The sequence below is a fragment of the Protopterus annectens genome, chromosome 5.part0 (assembly GCF_019279795.1).
Source record: "Protopterus annectens isolate FY-2018-M chromosome 5.part0, PAN1.0, whole genome shotgun sequence".
Taxonomy (NCBI): domain Eukaryota; kingdom Metazoa; phylum Chordata; order Ceratodontiformes; family Protopteridae; genus Protopterus; species Protopterus annectens.
This window is the reverse complement of record NC_056735.1, coordinates 391,441,734-391,461,481: the sequence shown is the minus strand read 5'-3', so window position 1 is coordinate 391,461,481 and position 19,748 is coordinate 391,441,734. Positions and strand designations below refer to the sequence as shown.

The window sequence follows — 19,748 nt, the reverse complement described above, 5'->3', positions numbered from 1 at the left end:
CCATTGCACCCTTCTCTGTAAGTCACAGCAAAGGACAGATGGACAGGCATACAACACACAAGCACTTCCTGTATCAAAAAATGAAGATGGCATGGGCTGCTTCCTCCTTGTTTTATCCAACTATCACGCCAATGCCCCAGGCTTATACAGAAGTCTCCTATACAACTTATTTTCCATTCACATTGAAATGTGATTGCTCTTTATGACCAGGTTTCATCATCCTCTTGTTTCAGCTAACTACACAGCCTACACCAAGGTTTTGTTCCTCTTTCCCTTCAGATCAGGAAGTTTGATAAATCCTTACAATGCCACAGGCCTCTTGTGCCTCTTCTGTACCAACAATTTAGCCCTAAATGTTTTTCTTAATTTGTAGGAGTCTTCTTGGTTAAGTATTACTTGCACCAACTACATCATTAAACTGAAGATGCACTTCTTCCATAAGAATCCATTTATGATGAGTGCTAGTGCTTGTTTCAGTCTGAAAAGTTCTGAAGTTCTTCCTGAACTAATACTCTCCCAGATTTCTGTATGCATTCGCTCCATCAAATGAGTAAACTGCATTTTCTATATACTTCGAAGAAACATATTCAGTTTGTTGAGAAAAATAAATAAAACTATCCAAAAGAACATGCTAAGCTGTTTATTTCTGTTGGTAAGAAAATGTGAGTCTGTGGCCTTGGGTCACGAAATGTCCTGCTGTTAGTTGAACCAATACCTCTAGGCAGGATCTTTGAAGGAAATATTTAAGGCTGCAAAATGAGAAATGGTCAACAACTACACAAAACACATTTCTGAACATCTCAATATGGGCCGATTCAAATCTGGTACTTGACAAGTTATTTCATGAATTTCCTCCCTCATCCTAGAACTGGTAAAGCATTTATACAAATCCAGCTAAGTTTTAGTGATAGAGGGGCAAGGCTACAAGGACTGCTTAAAACATTTCATTCTCTCTCTCTGTTAAGGTCTTCCGAGGCCATAGAAAAGAAAGTAAAATTCTTTACATTACAAAACAAAAAAATATTGTTTTTAAGGATTTTACCAGGGAAAACCTACTTCAGCTTGCAGAAGACATAGGAAAAATCCACAACAATTCCCTGCAAATGGACCCAACTGAGAGGAATTCAGCAGTCACTTCTTACTTTTACCAGCATCTAAAACAGCCAAAGAATCTACATTAGGATCCTTACAGTTTTCTCTTTTTGTTAATAATCTTCCCAATGACCTCCCTAAGACCAACCTAATTCTTTACACTGATGACATACTATTATTTCAAGCAAAAAAAATGCCCCTTTCTCCTGCCATCTCAACTTCAGCAGTCATCTCTAAAACTCTACCATTGGACTAAGCAAATTAACCACACACAAAAACATTATGCGTTTCTCCACCACACAACAAAAACTCCTCACCTGGCTAGCATTAGCATCACTGATTCCCAGGGAAATTCTATTCCTTATGTAACTGAATACAAATACCTGAGCATAACCCTAAACCAATACCTTAACCTCGCCACTCATACTAACAACATTATTAAAAAAGTTCTCTCACAGCTAAAGCTCCGCTGTAGAATCTTCGATCTACTATCTCCCCAGTTGCAAACACATCCACAGTCAAAAATATTCTTCTTCCAAAAGTTTGAATATGGTTTGCTATTACCCTCCTTCCATTTTACCTGCAACACTCAAAGACTACAAAATAAAACTGCCAGATTGGTTCTTCTAGCAGACTCCAAATCACATCATTTCAACCTATTTCAGGCTTTTATCTGGCTTCTGGTGACACAAAGATCCACCTCTACCTTACTATACAAAATCACGGAAGAGGGCTGTCTCCAAAAATAAAACTACCCTTCAGAGAATAGGTATATTTTTAGAGAAGGAGCCAAGACAACCACATTACTTAGCAGTCCTCCTTTAAAAACTGTAACAGGGCAACGTGAATTTTCCAGACTTAGACCAGTTCTATGGAATAGGTAAATTTAGCAATAAGCCTCTCTGGTGGAACTCCTGTATTAATAAAATGCATAACAAAAGAAGGAAAATGATAAGAAGTTGTAAAAACCCCATCTTCTTATCTCAGGACCACAATGAAACATGCTAGCAAGGAACTTAAGAGTACTATTCGAAAACAAAGCACAGTGCAAGCTTAAGGTCATTACAGATACCAAAGGAAACTACAAATCTTGCTTTACTTAAGTAAGGAAATGAAAGAATAATGTACAACAATGCACTGACCTCATCTGCAGTGGTATCACACATTCTAATCCAAGGATATAGCCTATGTATTAACAGACACATATGGTGTTATGTTTACCTCACCAACCCACACTACTGCCCCACAGTATCCTCAAAAATGTAGTTTCCCCTAAAATAACCTTAGAACAAGTCTTAAAAGCTTTGTAAAAGGCTAAGAATAATACCTGGATGAGATCAGATAACATACCAGGCCACATTATCATCAGTGTAATGTATGCACTATCTGACATTTACTTAAACTGCTCAACCCACACTATCAACAGGTTTTGTGCATGATGTCTGAGTACAGCCACTATGACTGCCCTACACAAAGGTGGTTCCTCTACAGACCCAGGCAATTACAGACCCATCAGACTCACCATCCTTATATCCAAAGCCATGGAATGTATCAAAGCAGAATAATTTTTCCCTTAGATAAAGCTGTAGTACATTACTGTAGTCCCCATCTTTAGTACATTTCCAATCTAAGATGTATTGCTAGCAAGCTGTGACCTATTAAACCATCAGCCAAAACTCCAGTCAGAAATACCCATCTACAGAGTACCTCCTAGATCAGTCCTGAAAGCACCCCCTTTGTGTGATAACAGTTCTTCAAACCTAATTTTATGGACAGCTGGACTAACCTTGTTTCTCCTGCCAGCCCTGTTGACTTGGGTCTCTTGAGGGAGTGTAGCAACTGTCTCATGTAGACTGACAACCCTCTACTAATAACTCACTGTAGTACAGACTGTGAGAGATGTAGCTACACCAAGAATCTTGAATCCCTGCTCTCTCACACTCAAAACAGTAACACTGAAGAAGTTGTCAACTCACCCAGCATTACTCATGCACGAAGTACCACTACTCATGCACATAGTACGCATCCAACACATAAATCAACATACGCATAGGTTCTCTCAAAAAAACTTATCTAAACACCACAGACCTCCAAAACAAAAGACTGCTGCAACTAACACAGTTCCAACAGCACCCAACACACATAGCAACACCAGCGTCTCACCTACCAAGTCCTTAAGGCATAACACTCAAAAACAAATTTTCTTGTCATTGGAGACTCCATAATAAGACACACAGATGTCCCACTCACCAGGATAGTTAAGGAGAAAGTCACGATCAGCTGACTGTCCACTGCCAGGATTCATCAGATGACACATGCACTCAGGTCTCTCGGCAACAAATACCATTATGACTCTGTTATAACTTATAATGGAGTGAATGACCTGAGATGTATCTCACTGAACTATATGAAGAGAGACATGAGTGAGCTCTCCAAGTATGTTGCCCAGGCAGGTATGTCCCTAGCCTTGAGAAGCATATTACCTTCACCTAGAATGATTCCACAATATAAACAAAAAATGATCAATTTCAATAACTGGCATGGCTTTTGGTGTCATTCAAAGGGGAACCAGTTCCTGTGAGCCTGGGATGACATGGTCAACAAAACTCTCGGCTTTGGTAGAGACGGTTTGCACCTGGCACCACTAGACTTTCGGCTGCTGGCAAAGGCTCTTGCCTCTCCCATAATGTCTTTTTTAGGCAAAGTCTCAAAAACAAAATTGCCGATGTGAAAATTGCTAACCATAACAAAATAAGGGTTATGCTGCTAAACAGTAGCAGCTTAAACCAAAAACTGCACACCCTGGACACACTTCTTTCACAGATGTCTGTGCAGTCACAGAAACCAGGTTCTAAGCCTCAGGGAGTACCCCGGCCTTCCAAGGCTACAATGCCTTCCACACCTTCAAACCACAAAATGAACATGTGAGAACCAAAGGAGGCAGTGTTTCTATCAATATTAGAGACAAATTCACCCCAACTAGTTAAACTGGACAACTCCATGGAGTTACTCTAAGTTCAGATTACTGTGGGTAAGACCCCCATTCAAGTCATAGCTAGTTATAGATTCCTCTCCATGGATCATGATGCGCATGAGGCCTACTATATCAAACTAGAGTCAATCCAAATATTGCCACACACTCTGGTCATGTGGGATTTCAATTATCCCACCATCAACTGGGAAACCTACCCTAGCCCTAATTCACTAATGCAAAAGTTCCTTGACTTTGTTAACTCAAATGCCTTGGAACAAATTGTTCAAACTCCAACAAAAGGAACAAACATACTAGATCTGGTCCTCACTAACATGACAAACAGATCCACCACAACTGTTGACTTTCGCTAGTTAAATCTGACCATAAATCAATCACCTTTGAACTGGCACTAACACCAGAACTCATAAAGGGTGAAGTCAGGGTGAAGTCAGACTAAAAAGCTTTCACCAAAGCAAACTACAATCTCCTAGGGGAAGGTATAAATGCATTCCAAGCCCCATACCAGCTGGATGTGGTAACTACACAAAGCTTACACTAAAGCCCTGTACAATCACTTGTATAAGTGTATAGGCTCGGCTGCTGCAGACAGAATCAAAGCCAGAGCCCCAAGTAAAAAAAAAAAAAAATGCCTCCCTAGTGGACATCCAGCATCAATAAACTTTACAACAAATGCAAAAAGTTGCTGTCTAAGAAAACTAAGGCGAGACCCCAACAATGGAACAGCACCCTCCTCAGCTTCAACAGGCAAATAAGACTACATGTCAAATCCTCTAATGGTAATTTTGAGAAAAACTTAGCAATCAGAGCCAAGGATAATCATAAGGCCTTTTACAGCTACGTACGTAGCTTAACAGGTAGGACCCAAGCATAGACCGAACTAGTGACTAACGGTATCACAGACACTGATCCTGCAGAGATAGCAAACCTGCTAGTGGTCAGATATGGTGAAAATTTCATGCCCTTATCCCCTCCAAACGTATCACAAACCTTGCCCCCAACCCCCTCCCCACCCTACATATCTGAAGAGCAGGTCATTAAAGCCTTGTTTAAGGTGAAAAAACACAGCCTCTAAGGGAGACGGCATCCCAGGTTATCTTCTAAATAAACAAAACCTGACCTAGCATAACCATTAAGTACCCTATTCAATCACAGCCTAACCATAGGCTTTATTCTTGCAGAATGAAGAACAGCAACAGTTATTCCTTTAGACAAAGGTGTTTTAGCAACAGACCCAGGGAGTTATACACCCACAGGTCTGACCAGCCTCATCTGTAAAGCCAAGGAACGTACCATCACGGACCTCATAAATAAAGATATAGGTGACCTCCAAACCCTGGATCCAACCCAATTCAGCTTCATCAAGGGCAACTCCTGCCTGTTAAACCTGGTGGATTTCTTCAAAAATGTGACCAGGGCCACTGACGAGGGCAAATCTGTGCTCACAGCATATCTCGACTTGGCAAAGGTCTTTGACACAGTCTCACAATCAGGCATTACCGATAAACATAGCAAACTGAATGTAAACCCCTTTGTTGTAAGATGGGTTGCCAAATGGCTCACAAACTGGTCACACACTATCAAAGTGGGTGATTCCACATCAATCAGCAGACCTGTCACCAGTATGGTGCCACAAGGGTCAGTGCTGGGCCTCCTACTGTTTGGTATACCCCTACTGTTTGGTATATACTTCTCAGAAGTTCAGGCCAAAACTAAGGGGATGTGGCTGACCAACTTTGTGAACAACTGCAAACTGGGTGCAATTACTGACTCCCCAAATGATATCAGTATACTTCAGGAAGGTGTTATGCAGACCAACAACTTGTGTCTTAGTCACGGTCTCAAACTGAATGCAAAGAAATGTATCATCATTCCCTTCAGTAAAAATAATGTCCCTTCACACTGTCAAATTAACAACAATACCCTATGTACATACGAAGTGGTAAGAGACCTAGGATCACAAGTAGATTGTGACTTTAACTTTGATCACCATGTGTCTGCTGTAGTAGGGAAGGCTTTCTATGTAGCACACTTGATTAGCAAAGCCATCGCCTCTAGAACAAAGGAGGTTATAACCTCTCTACACTCATCACTAATCAGACCCACAATTGAGTATAATGCTCCTTTCAGCATGTACTGTACAAAGCACCTGCAGCAACTGAAGAGACCTCAGAGGTTTCTAACTAAAAATTATCATGGTACTCCAGCATGTGCCTTACACAGACAGACTAAAGTCCCTGTTACTATACTCAGTATAGTATAGACTTCTTAGGGGAGACTTACGCCTGGCTTACAGAGCAATCTCCAACCCAAACCTAATGAATCTGCTGCCCATCCGTTAATCAAACAGGAATAGAGCTACCCATTCCAGGGACCTAAACATGGCCTGCAACTTGAACAGGACATGCTGGAGGGACAGATTTGTCTCCCAGCGACTGCCACGTCTTTGGAATAGGCTGCTAATTCATGTGAAGCAGATCATCTCTATGACACTGTTCAAAAGGAACCTGGACGAGTGGATGGGGCAATGTAAATTCTTACTGGGGGTAGTACCAACAAACCCTCCTGGACATTTGCAATCATTAATAAATACAATCTTGGGTACTGGACTAGAGTATCTATGGTATTACACTGGGATGAAACGACTAGGCTTGAAATTACCTCTGGGTCATTAGCCTAGTAACCTCATATGATCCTGTGAGCTCATTTCTGTATGTATGGGCAATTTAACTGATCTACACTCCAACTAGTTTGGTTTTATGAAGGGCAGGTCTTGTCTCCTGAACCTAGCAAGTTTCTTTGAAAAGGTTAAAGAGGCTGTGGACAGTGGTCACTCAGTGCACACTGCATATCTTGACCTGTCCAAAGCTTCTGACACTGTCCCACATGCTGGCATTGTTAAAATATACAAACAATGTAAACCCCTATTACCCGCAAGACTGTGGATTGGCTATTCAACAGATCCTAGGTTGTGAAAGTTGCTGGTACCCTCTTTGAAGATAAAATTGTAGCTAGTGGGGTACCACGGGTATCAGTGCTGGGGCAGCTACTGTTCAGCATTTATCTTGCAGGCTTACAGTCCAATGTCTCAGAAGTGTGGCTGACCAAATTTGCCATGATGACTGCAAGCTGGACATGGTTATCCACTCATTTACTGACATTAAACAGCTCCAGAAAGGGCTGGAATATGCACGTGTGCTGTACTGAAAATGATCTCAAGTTAAATGCAAACAAGTTCAATGTAGCAGTTTTAGCAAAAAGCTGTTCACACCTCATACAGTATAAATACTACTCCTCTTTAGACAGGCACAGTCATGAGGGACCTGGGTATTTATATGAACAAGTCTCTCATTAGACCATCATGTTAACACCATAACCAGGATATTCTTTTATCTAGCCCAGTTAATTTCCAAGGGGTTATCTTCAAGCTCCAAAGAAGTTATACTGCCACTGTACTCTTCCCTTATCAGACTCATCACTGAATACAATGTCCCATTTGGTATGCACAAACTAAAGCATCTCTTTCTCAACTAGAAATGCCCCAAAGATGCCTTACCATGAAAATCAAAAGTTTTAAATCCTTAAACTACACCATAATATTAGTCCAAGTCTCCTTATACTCAGTAGCACACAGTTTGCTCTGAGATGACCTATGTTTCGCTTTTCACTCCATGAAAGACCTAGTCCTATTACATCTTGTGTTTCTTTGCAAAATTAGTGGGTCTACAAACACTCATACCAGGGACTTAAATCTGCATCAACAAATAAACAAGACTCAGAGGAGGTAGGTTCCTAACTCAACATATTCCCAGCCTATGGAACAAGTTACCACTACAGGTCAAACAAAGCAGTAAGCTAGTCTTGGTGATTGGATGGGTAGACACAAATATAAACAAGGACTGTGAAGTACAGCCCTGCTGGATTTGGAAGGTGATCACTATTAAGTGTTTGAAAAGGGCAGCATGAATTTTTAAAGGTGTCTACTTAAAGTATATACTGCTAGGCATCTTATGGATATAATCTCTGGCCTACTTTTGTTTCTCTGTTCCTATGTTCCTGTTAGATAAGAACTTCCTCCCTCTGTTCTCAAAATGAAGCCTCATTTCCCATAGATAACACTGGAAAAATTCCTTAAAGAAAACATAACCCAAGACTGACTACCTTTCTTTACTTCTAGGATGAATCATGCCTCTTTCTTTTAAAATGTAACTTATCACTAAAAGTACAGTGAATATTTTTCCTTCAATTATCCAAAGAAATGGTGAAAAAGGTATCTCAACTGTCATTGAGAATTCACACAACAATTATTACCTACTTAGACACTTTCCTCAACACTGACAAAAAGCAGGATCTTATTTACAGCTTTGTACTACTTTCTAAACACTGCATAATAAAAATAAGTAATCACTAGTTATGTCATGGTAATGCAGAACTTTGTCTGCTGATGTTTTTGGTTTAACTCATATTCCCTCAGGTTTTGGTCTTGTGACCATACTGCATCAGTCATGGGTAAAACCCTGCATTACCAAGACCTAGTTTTTGCTTCGATATTCTTTAAAAAGGCTGAACATATGGAATCTGGTAGCTAGTTTCCGATTATGTATTTTGCCTTCCACCTTGAATTTACCACCAAAGTCTAGCACCGGGTTTGTGTGTGAAAATATGTATGCTCCAAGTCCAGAGCTAACAGATTATTAAAACAAAAATTAGTAAACAAAAAAATAAAATTGATCATTTTACCATCTCTTTCTCGTTCACTTTCCGGTCTTGCTCTTGGTCCAGTGTCTGACCAATCCCCTCGCAGTCTGAGTCGCTTCACAGGAGGTTGTCGCAACTGTAACAAAAAACATACAATATAAAATATACAAACATGAAATCATCTAACTATTAGCTTATAGCAGACGTTAGTACAGGCAGCACCCATCCTCTCCAATGAGGACTACTATGCAGCTACTCTCTGACTTACTTTGCAGCTGGCAAACAGGGCATAGAGAAAAAAACATATTTTGGCAGCATACAGCTACTAAAACATTAGGAGCCAAGAATTCCAGTATCTATTTCTTCTCCCCCTATTTCCCTATGGCCATAATGCCCCCATTCTATACAGATATTTTCATTCATTCACTCTGCTCCAGAAATACTGGGTAAGGGAGGCAGAAAGCCAGGGATTGCAGTCATTATCCAGTAAGGAGGTAGGAGATCTCCTCTTGCTCTACTGTCAAGTGCAATGCAGTACAGTGCCTGCCAGGCCCAACCTGGGTGAGCACTTCCACACACCTTCTGCATAGAGCTACACTATGATGCACTCCTTGGAAGGCTTGTACTCTTACATCCTGCTTCAATATATAGAAAACATATCTGAGTTCCGACCAAGTGCCACTCCTGCAGTGGGACTTGGACCATCCCCTTTCCTAAGAACAGGTAAGTTTGTGCTGGCTTATCATTCACATGCCTTGCCAGTAGGCTCCTCTGCCTCCTAGGCTGGGAATCAGTTCTAACTCATTTGCAGAATAGTCAGTGCTCCTCACCACAAATGCCAGTATTTATCAGTGACACAAAGAAACTTAAATGCACCTCCAGCATATATAAAGTGGCTAAAAATCCATACCTCCTCTAGCAAAGAGGATTAAAACTACTAATGAAATGTGTAAACTGCCAAACTATAGAAGGCATACGACAATAAACCAGATCAAGCATGCAGGGAAAATGCACCTTCATAATCCTCATCATTAAAGAAGGGTGTGCATGTTTCAGCAACCATACCAAATATTACATTAGCTCAGTATCAGTCTACACATTAACTCTGCTTGCAGCCTAAAGACTAGATACTGTAATGAGTGTATGGAGTACTGGGAAGCAAGGGAGAGTTTGTGAATGAAGTATTTCTAAAGAAATAACGTTAGGACTTTCTTTTACATAAACTATAATATGAACCGCAACAGATGAAGTAAAGGCTACAAAACACATTAGACACTGCAGTGGACTTCTCCCTAAAAACTAGGAGGCTATTAAAAGGTACATGCAAAATGCAGACATGTTATGAGTTGCTTCAAGCAGTACTTCAGGCAGCTGCCTCACACTTCTGAATATGAAAAATACATCCCAGACAAGAGTGCAATTGTAATCAATATTTACTGACAACCAAGATAGTTTTACTGCTCATGCATCAGCACTAAGTAACATAAACATGATTTTTTTGGTAAAAGTGGAGAGAAGCATTTTATCTAAATAACAAGTACAGTGAATATAAAAAGTGTATCTACCCCTGTTAAAATGCCAGGTTGAGACCACAATAAATAATTTCAAAACTTTTCCCACCTTTAATGTCACCTATAACCTGTACAATTCAATTGAAAAACAAACAAATCTGGTAGGGGAAAATATAAAAAATAAAAAAAACGTACAATAAGCTGGTTGCACAATTGTGCACACACTTAAACTAATACTTTGTTGAAGCACCTTTTTATTTAATTACAGCATTCAGTCTTCTTGGGTAGGAGTCTGTCAGCATGGCACATCTTGACTTGGCAATATTTGCCTACTCTCCCTTGCAAAAGCACTCCAAATCTGTCAGATTGCGAGGGCATCTCTTGTGCACAGCCCTCTTCAGGTCACCCCACAGATTTTCTACTGGGTGTAGGTCTGGGCTCTGGCTGGGCCATTCCAAAACTTAAATTTTCTTCTGGTGAAGCCATTCCTTTGTTGATTTGGATGTATGCTTGGGGTCATTGTCGTGCTGAAAGGTGAAATTCCTCTTCACCTTTCTAGCAGACGCCTGAAGATTTTGGGCCAAAGGTGACTGGTATTTGGAACTGTTCATAATTACCTCCACCTTGATTAAAGCCCCCAGTTCCAGCTGAAGAAAGGCAACCCCATGGCATGATACTGCCACCACCATGTTTCATTGTGGGACGGTGTTCTTTTGGTGATACAAAGTGTTGTTTTTGCACCAAACGTACCTTTTGGAATTGTGGCCAAATAGTTCAACCTTGGTCTCATCAGACCATAACAGATTTTCCCACATGCTTTTGGGAGACTTGATGTACTGTTTTGCAAATTTTAGCCAGGCCCGGATGTTTTTCTGTGTAAGAAATAGCTTCTGTCTTGCAACCCTATCCCATAGTCCAGACATACGGAGAACAAGGGAGATTGCTGTCACATGTAGTACACAACCAGTACTTTCCAGAAATTCCTGCAGCTCCTTCAGTGTTACTGTAGGTCTCTTGGCAGCCTCCCTGACCAGTTTTTGTCTTGTTTTTTCATCAATTTTGGAGGGACATCCAGTTCTTTGCAACATCACTGTTGTCCTATATTTTCTCCACTTTTTGATGACTGTCTTCACTGTGTTCCATGGTATACTCAATGCTGTGGAAATTTTTTGTACCCTTCTCCTGACTGATACCTTTCAACAATGAGATCCCTTTGATGCTTTGTAAGCTCTCTGTGAACCATGGCTTTTGCTGTAGCAGGCAACTGAGTAAATGTTAGGAAGATCCTACTAGGACAACTGAACTTTATTTGGGGTTAATCAGAGTCTCTTTAATTGATGGCAGGTGTGTACCCAAGAAGACTGAATGCTGTAATTAAATCAAAAGGTACTTCAACAAAATATTAGTTTAAGGGTGTGCACACTTATGCAATCACCTTATTGTACGTTTTTCTATTTTTTTATATTTTTCCCCTAACATATTTGTTTGTTTTTCAATTGAATTGTACAGGTTATAGGTCAAATTAAAGGTGGGAAAAGTTTAGAGATGATTTATTGTAGTCTCATTTTTTTATATCACAAAAACCTCGCATTTTAACAGGGGTGTGTACACTTTTTATATCCACTGTATAGTAGGCAGCACATCTATAAACTACAATGAAGGGATATCGATTGTAAGATCTATGCATAAATACTGGAAACAACTCAGTTATAAGACAGAATTATAAAGAAATTCATATCTAGTGGAACTAATGTGATCAACAAAAAGTAAATAAAAAGAAAATTCACCACATCAAATGCATGTTCAAACTTTGTAATTTTCCTAATATTTGGTTAAGAAATTTTAATCACAAACGTCTTGTGCTTCTGTCTCATTAATAAAGCAGTAAAATACTTTCATTTGGCTCAAAAATGTTTTTTTTCTTTTAAATCACATTTTAAACAGTAATATGAGATTACAGACATTAATAAAAAAAAGCATAGTTAACAGTTTCCATTAATTACTGTCATGCAGTATGCACATTTTCTTTTTAACAATTTTCATTCACTCTAACATTACAGAAATTGTTCAATTCCTGCTACTCCTTACACCTCACTCTACCTCCTGAACATTATGCTGCACTTCTTCTTTCGGCTACTCCCGTTAGGGGTCGCCACAGCAGATCAACTGCTTCCATTTCTTCCTGTCCTCTGCATCTTGCTCTGTCACACCAACCACCTGCATGTCCTCTCTCACCATATCCATAAACCTTATTTTAAGCCTTCCTCTTTTCCTGTTACTTGGCAGCTTCATCCTTAGCATCTTTTTCCCAATATACTCTGCATCCATCAGCACATGTCCAAACCAATGTAATCTTGCCTCTCTGGCTTTGTCTCCAATCCTTCCAACCTGGGCTGACCCTCTAATATACTTATTCCTAATCCTGTCCATCCTCGTCACACCCAGTGCAAATCTTAACATCTTCAACTCTGCCACATCAACCTCTGACTCCTGCCTTTATGTTAATGCCACCATCTCCAACCCATATAACATAGCTGGTCTCACTACCCTCTTGTAGACCCTTCCCTTTCACTCTTACTGTTACTCATCTGTCACAAATCACTCCTGACAATCTTCTCCACCCACTCCATCCTGCCTGTACTCTCTTCTTCACCTCTCTTCCACACTCAGCATTACTCTGAACTGTTGATCCCAAGTACTTAAACTCATCCACCTTCGCCACCTCTACTCCCTGCATCCTCACCATTCCTCTATCCTCCCTCTCATTCACACACATATATTCTGTCTTAGTCCTGCTGACCTTCATTCCTCTTCTCTCTAGAGCATATCTCCACCTCTCCAGGGCCTCCTCCACCTGTTCCCTATTCTCACTACAGATCACAATGTCATCTGCAAACATCATAGTCCACGGGGATTCCTGTCTGATCTCGTCTGTCATCCTGTCCACCACCATTGCAAATAAGAAAGGGCTCAGAGCTGATCCTTGATGTAATCCCACCTCCACTTTAAACGCATCCGTCACTCCCACCGCAGACCTCACTGCTGTCACACTACCCTCGTACATATCCTGTACCATTCTTACATACTTCTTTGACACTCCCGACTTCCTCATACAATACCACAACTCCTCTCTAGGCACCCTGTCATATGCTTTCTCTAAATCCACAAAGACACAATGCAACTCCTTCTGACCTTCTCTGTACTTCTCCATCAACACTCTCAGAGCAAACAACGCATCTGTAGTGCTCTTTCCTGGCATTAAACCATACTGCTGATCACTAATCATCACATTGCTTCTTAACCTAGCTTCTACTACTCTTTCCCATAACTTCATGCTGTGACTGATCAGTTTAATTCCTCTGTAGTTACTACAGCTCTGCACATCACCCTTATTCTTAAAAATTGGTACCAAAACACTTTCTCCATTCCTCAGGCATCCTCTCACTTTTCAAGATTTCATTAAACAATCTAGTTAAAAACTCCACTGCCATTTCACCTAAACATCTCCATGCTTCCACAGGTATGTCATCTGGACCAACATGCTGCACTTATTGTTCCCAAAAATTCCATTTATTTATATGAAATGTGCTCCTTCTATTTTCGAAAGAACCCATGTTCATTTCAGATTCATGTCGACTTAAAGGTAATTCTGACAAATGGGGGGAAAAAAACTCTCTTTCAAAACTACCTTTGATGAACAACTCAATTTTTTTATATAGGGGGTAAGCCCCCCTGCACCACTCATGTGGGGGACACCCCCACCCTCAGACTTATATATATGAACTCCAATGCTGCAGAACAGTGGAGAAAGAAGTAAACATTACCATCATTAAATGTAATTTCGGCAAGCAGCACTCATTCATTTTGCCTTTGCCAAAATTACGTTCAATCACACAACATCCTCTCTTTCAATTCTTTTATCACCTTTACAATAGTCAATGCTTCAGCTACAGCTGGTTTAGATATTCATTTCCATTTTGTAGGAATTGCTTTTCTGTCAGCTAGTAGCATTAAACTTGGTAAGGTCTTCCTAAGTCTAGGCAATTCAGATCCTATATTCTAGTTCAAAAGAGCAATTTCCTTTGTTGCATCAAATTTGATCCCCCAGCACTTCTGTCAAAGTACTCTGTAGAGAATGTTTACTATCTGCAAATTCATTACATTCCCATCTACCTCTCTCTTCTCCTTCACAACTCCAGCATGTACTATCCACCTTAGAAAAATTCCTCTAAAGTCAACTCAGTGTATAAAAAGGGTTTATATTATATCAGCAAATGCTTAACTTAGCGAATGCTGTATAATCGACCCAAATATGTAGAAACACCAAAATGCCGAATACAATGTACAGGGATTTTTTTCCCCAGGGAAAAAAAAATCGCTGCTCCATAAAAAAAAACACAAAATAAAGTGGGGGGCTTCACCCCCCCCCCGATGTAGGGGGCTTTGCCCCCACACACCCCCCTACTTAAATATACCAACTCTGAGACTACACCACAGTGGTGGAAATGGCAAAGTCCCAAAAATGGCCCAGTGTTTTTTTTCCCTGGGAAAAAAAAATCACTGTTCTGTGCTTTCGGGATTTCACCAGTTTGAATAAAAAGGGTCGATTAAACAGCTGATTTAATAGGAACCCTATAAAAATAGGTATACATCATTTCCATACAAAATTCTTACACTTTCAGGATGCTGATGCATATTCCATTACAGTTTCCCAATCTTTTCTAACCTTCTCCAATTGATTCTCATAGTTATCATGCAATATTTTATACACCCTAGCAATTACTCCATTTAACAGAAGCTTCTGTTCTAGACTATACTAAAACTCTGCTAGAGCTGGCCTTTAACTCAGAACTCCCCTATTCCACAGGGAGTGCAGTTTCTAATATACAATACAACCGTCAGCTTAGCCCCCTTCTACTCCGTTACCTTTCCCTCACAATTTAGTTGCTTCCAGTAACACAGTTCCTTTGTAAATTCTACCAGTAAATTTCTCCTCCCTCTTGCATAGTTTATATCCTTACTTGCAGTCATTCCTATTGGTAAAATTTCAGTTCTCAGTTTCTACACTGGCTTACTCTTTTGAATACTTTCTCCTCCTTTATGAATATAACATTCTGTATGGCTGCTATCATTCTCCTTAAGGACTTGCATCCACATTCCTAGTCTATCCCTCTCTCTCTCTCTCTCAAACTTCCAAGGCCCCTTTTATCAACATTCCTTTCCACTTTGATTCATATCCTCTTGCTTGAACAATGTACATCAGCCTTATCTGTGTAACTCTTAAGTGACCCTTCCAATCTAATAACTCTAAACCAACTTGTTCTATAAGAATCAACTAATCCCTCTTAACCTTTGCCCTCTTCCTATCACAAATAACTTCCATTTTTTTAATGATCATCCACAACTTCTCCACTAACTGATAAAAGTATGCTTGACCTATAACTAAAACATTTTCACTGCATGTATTTTACTATCCGTAATCAAAGGTATCCAGCTTCTCAATGTTTGTATTATCTTTTATTTAGTCTGTTTCCACATATCCTTAACTACAGTAACAAAATGTGTTTTAATCCATTCACCTTAATAATTAATTTCAAGTCCCCATATGTATGGGGATTACTGAACCAAATCATGTGTGATACGTAGTTTACCACTACAACCTTTGTTTTATTTTCATTTATTTTCTAGCTCAAAAAAACACTCAAAAGTGTTTTAAAATCTTCCACAACGTCAAAATGTCCTTTTCTGCATTTAGCAAATACAAAATAATATCAACTGCAACTAAATCTAGGTCTTCTTAATTACAATACCAGTTATATCCTTAAATTTGCAACTCTGACATTTGCCTTGCTAAGGTCTCTAAATATAAAGCAAATAAAGATGGGGAAACAGGACATCCCTGCCTGGTTCCTCTAATCAAACACAACTTGTCAGAGAGGAACCAGCAAATTTTATTTTGCCTATGACCTTTCATGTATTATCCTTAACCCTATTATTCTATTAAGGAATGCAAATAGTACCCCTGCCCTAATCATATAATCCCAGCTGCATCAAGACCCACCAAGATAGTGGCATTTTCTTACAAGTTGCTTCTCTCTGGACCACCGTTGTTCTACTAATGTCATCAAATGCTTGCCTCCCCTCAAAAAAAACTTTTACAGTTTTGGTAACAGCTTTGCCATTCTCCAAGCTAATATACACAAACACTTTATAATCATGGTTTAAAACCGATACTGGTCTGCATGAAGCCAGATCAGAAGGGAGAGTATCCTCTTTGGGTAATACAGGTACTATAACTTTCTTCCAAGAAGCTAGCACTCCCTCAACAAATTTAAATATTATTAAAAACTTCCAAATCTTTAGCACTTTCTTCTTTTTGAAGCTCCAAACTTTAAAGGAATACAGTCTGTGTCTCTTGACTTACCTGCTGATTGCCTACACATCACTATTTTATTTCAACTATTCCTATTTTAGTCATTAACTGCTCATCTTTCTCTATCCTTGACATAAATTAAGTCATTCATAAATCCAAATGTGCCCTTTCTTGGTTTGCCCATTTCTTTGCCTTACACAAACGTTCACAAAATGTTTGAAATATTTATAATAACTGTAAAAGATCGCTTATTATTTAATTTGTCATATGCTCCCTAAGCTTGGCTATAATCCTTTTTCATTGTGATAAAAAAATGTTTGCTCTCTAGAGTTGTTCCCAAAAGACAGTTGCTTAACTGCAACCTTTCTAAACTTGTGTATATTATACAAATACTGTCCCTTTAACACTCTACAGCTGCTCCTCCTTTTACTCTGTGACACTTATCTTTTACAATAATTTAACCTTTGTCAGCCTCTCTTTTCCTGTATATAATTCTCTCTTATGTCTTCCATTTTTGAGCACCATTTTCATTTTGAACACTATTTTCATTGTCCCACTCACTAGCTATCCTTTCTGAAAGAACCTATATGCTCCCTACTAATTCTTAAATCATTTCCACTACCTACATCTTAAATACCTCTATTTTAAAAAGTTATGTGAGCAAACACCAGTGTCCCAGCATCTTTATCTTACTTTTAATTGATGCATGATTTGATATAAGTATTGGATGGACTTTAAAGTTTCCAATTAAATACACATGCCCCTGAGAAGTATAATTTGCATCAATTCTTGCCCAGTTATTGCATCTTAAGGAATAATAAATAAATTCTTTCAGTGTTTTTGCTACTAAGCTTGCATCTTGTGCACCAAATATTCTCATACACTTCTTCAGAAATCTACCTTCTTCTGTTATATTTCCCTTCTACGTCCCCCTCATATATCCTCACTACTGTAAATCAGGTTCCAGTCTCCACCCATAAATAATATTCTCTGCTGAAAGCTTATTATTTCTCACAAAATTTTTCTAAGTTCCGTAACAGTAGTTTTAGTTGAAATATAAATGCATGCCAGCATATGTCATGCCATTATCTCCTTAATACCATACATTGACCACTATTGCCTTTTTTTCACTTTTAGCATTTTGGTATGATCATTCCCATTTTCCTCTGTTGTAAATATTCTACTGAAAGTACACCCTGAAATTCATTCTTTTTCAAATTCAAATGTTCATTCCTATTCAAAAGTGCCTCCTGTAACACTGTTATTTGCACTCTGAACATCCTAATGTTATGCGATACTCTGCTTTTTGTCTACTCCTATATTCTGCTAAAAAGCTATTACTCCCATCTATTGTACACAACATTTTTTTTGAATATATATGTTCATAGGTTCACAGGTAAGTACAAGCCTTGCTGCCCTTGTGGGCCATTTTAAGCCTAGCCATTTTCCCTTTTTGTGTTTGAAATAACCTACTCATTTGGTTAGACTGGCCTTATCCATCCCATGGCCAATAATTTTATATTGCCCCTAATGAGCATAACTGGGATCATACCACAGATAATTTGAGGGGACCCATGCATGGGATAAAGCAATTAGGAGCAGCTTCTGTCCACTGGTAGTACAGGGGACAGTACTAGGGTAAATTTTCTGTTTCCCAGCCATAGATCCAAGTTGTGCTTGAATATGGACAGGGATGAAAGGCTTAAAACGTAAAAAAAAAAAAAAAAAAAAAGTCATAGACATTCAGAAGCTATGTAGCTGAAACGCTTGATTGCCTTAAAGGGTCATTTGCATATATCCCATGGGACTCCATTACAGAAGGTTTAAAGTATCACACAGTGAAAACTCTAGATTGACAGAATTTTTTTTTAGTTTTTACTGAACGGATTACACATAAGTACTCAACCTATTAAAGATTTGTAATTATCATATTTCTTGTATTTTTTTATTTTGTACATTTGCATTTTTCACATTTTTGTCCTTTGTATCTGGAGTGTTTCTCCCCAGGCCTCCACTGAAAAGGGACTTTTTGTGCCCAGACAAATTTTCCTGGTCAACAAGTGTAAAATAAATAAATAAATAAATTTAACTGCACTGCAACACTTTCAATGCATCTTTGTTTTATAAACTAATTTAATTTCCACTTATAATCTTGATGTTTACATTGCAAGCAGTTTTTAAAAACAATGAAAATCATTCAATGTTTTTTAATCTTTTAATTTCACTGCTTACTTCTAAGACACACTATTAAAATATCAATGTAGGTAGGTACTGAGCATAAATTACATATACCAGAAATACATTCTGCGTAATTACAATATTTCTTTAATACAAGCAGTTACTTACTCACATTGTGGTTCACTACTGCATCATCACAAGTTAATTTTAAATGCAAGGATGCAAGGTGTCCCACCTGCAATACACAGTTGATAACTTGCCTTTTTAAAACAAAAAGCTTACCTGTTGCTGCAAATAGCTTAGAAGTATAGCAATCGACACATTCATTTAGACAGTGAGGTACTCTAGGATCAGCTCTTCATGATGTCATGGCAGGAGTTTTCACCTTCAAGATAGCTTTAAAGGGACACTTTGTATCAACAAAATACACTGCAAAATAGCCCTTTTCACATCAAAAATGGCAGAATTTGGTACTGTATGCTGTAACAGGGTTATATACATCTGTAAGGGTTTATTTTCTTTATACTTTCAATGGAAAGTACACTAATGCTCTTTAAGAAACCTTAAAATGTAGTGCGGTAGGATACTCCCTCATCACAACTGACAAAGAAAAAAAATAGAACAAATCCTTTGGGTTGACAGGCAAAGCAGACCAAATGTCATCTTTTATTCTTCCTGTTTGACAATGAGTACAGAACATGTCACAGTAGACTGTTTATGAAACAAACAAGATTGGTTATAAAATCCATTCTTTGTAAGTAGTTTCAAAGATTCAGTCCATGAGGAAGGATAAACTCCTGAAACTAAATTAGTTTACTGATTTGAATGGTGACAGATGAGCAGGGCATCTGTTTGTTTTGATGGATTAGGAAGGAAAATTCTCAGTTAAAAAGAAAAATACAAT

General features: G+C 38.9%; 1 protein-coding gene across 3 annotated transcripts in view; it reads right to left on the bottom strand.

The window, feature by feature from the left end:
- The window catches only part of DCAF6 (DDB1 and CUL4 associated factor 6), a 2,031,218-nt gene that overhangs the window by 1,119,739 nt on the left and 891,731 nt on the right, over window positions 1-19,748 (bottom strand). For all 3 annotated transcript variants that reach the window (XM_044072358.1, XM_044072359.1, XM_044072360.1), the window contains exon 8: window positions 8,825-8,918. In XM_044072358.1, coding sequence (XP_043928293.1) covers window positions 8,825-8,918 — 94 coding nt within the window. The remainder of the gene's footprint in view (window positions 1-8,824; window positions 8,919-19,748) is intronic.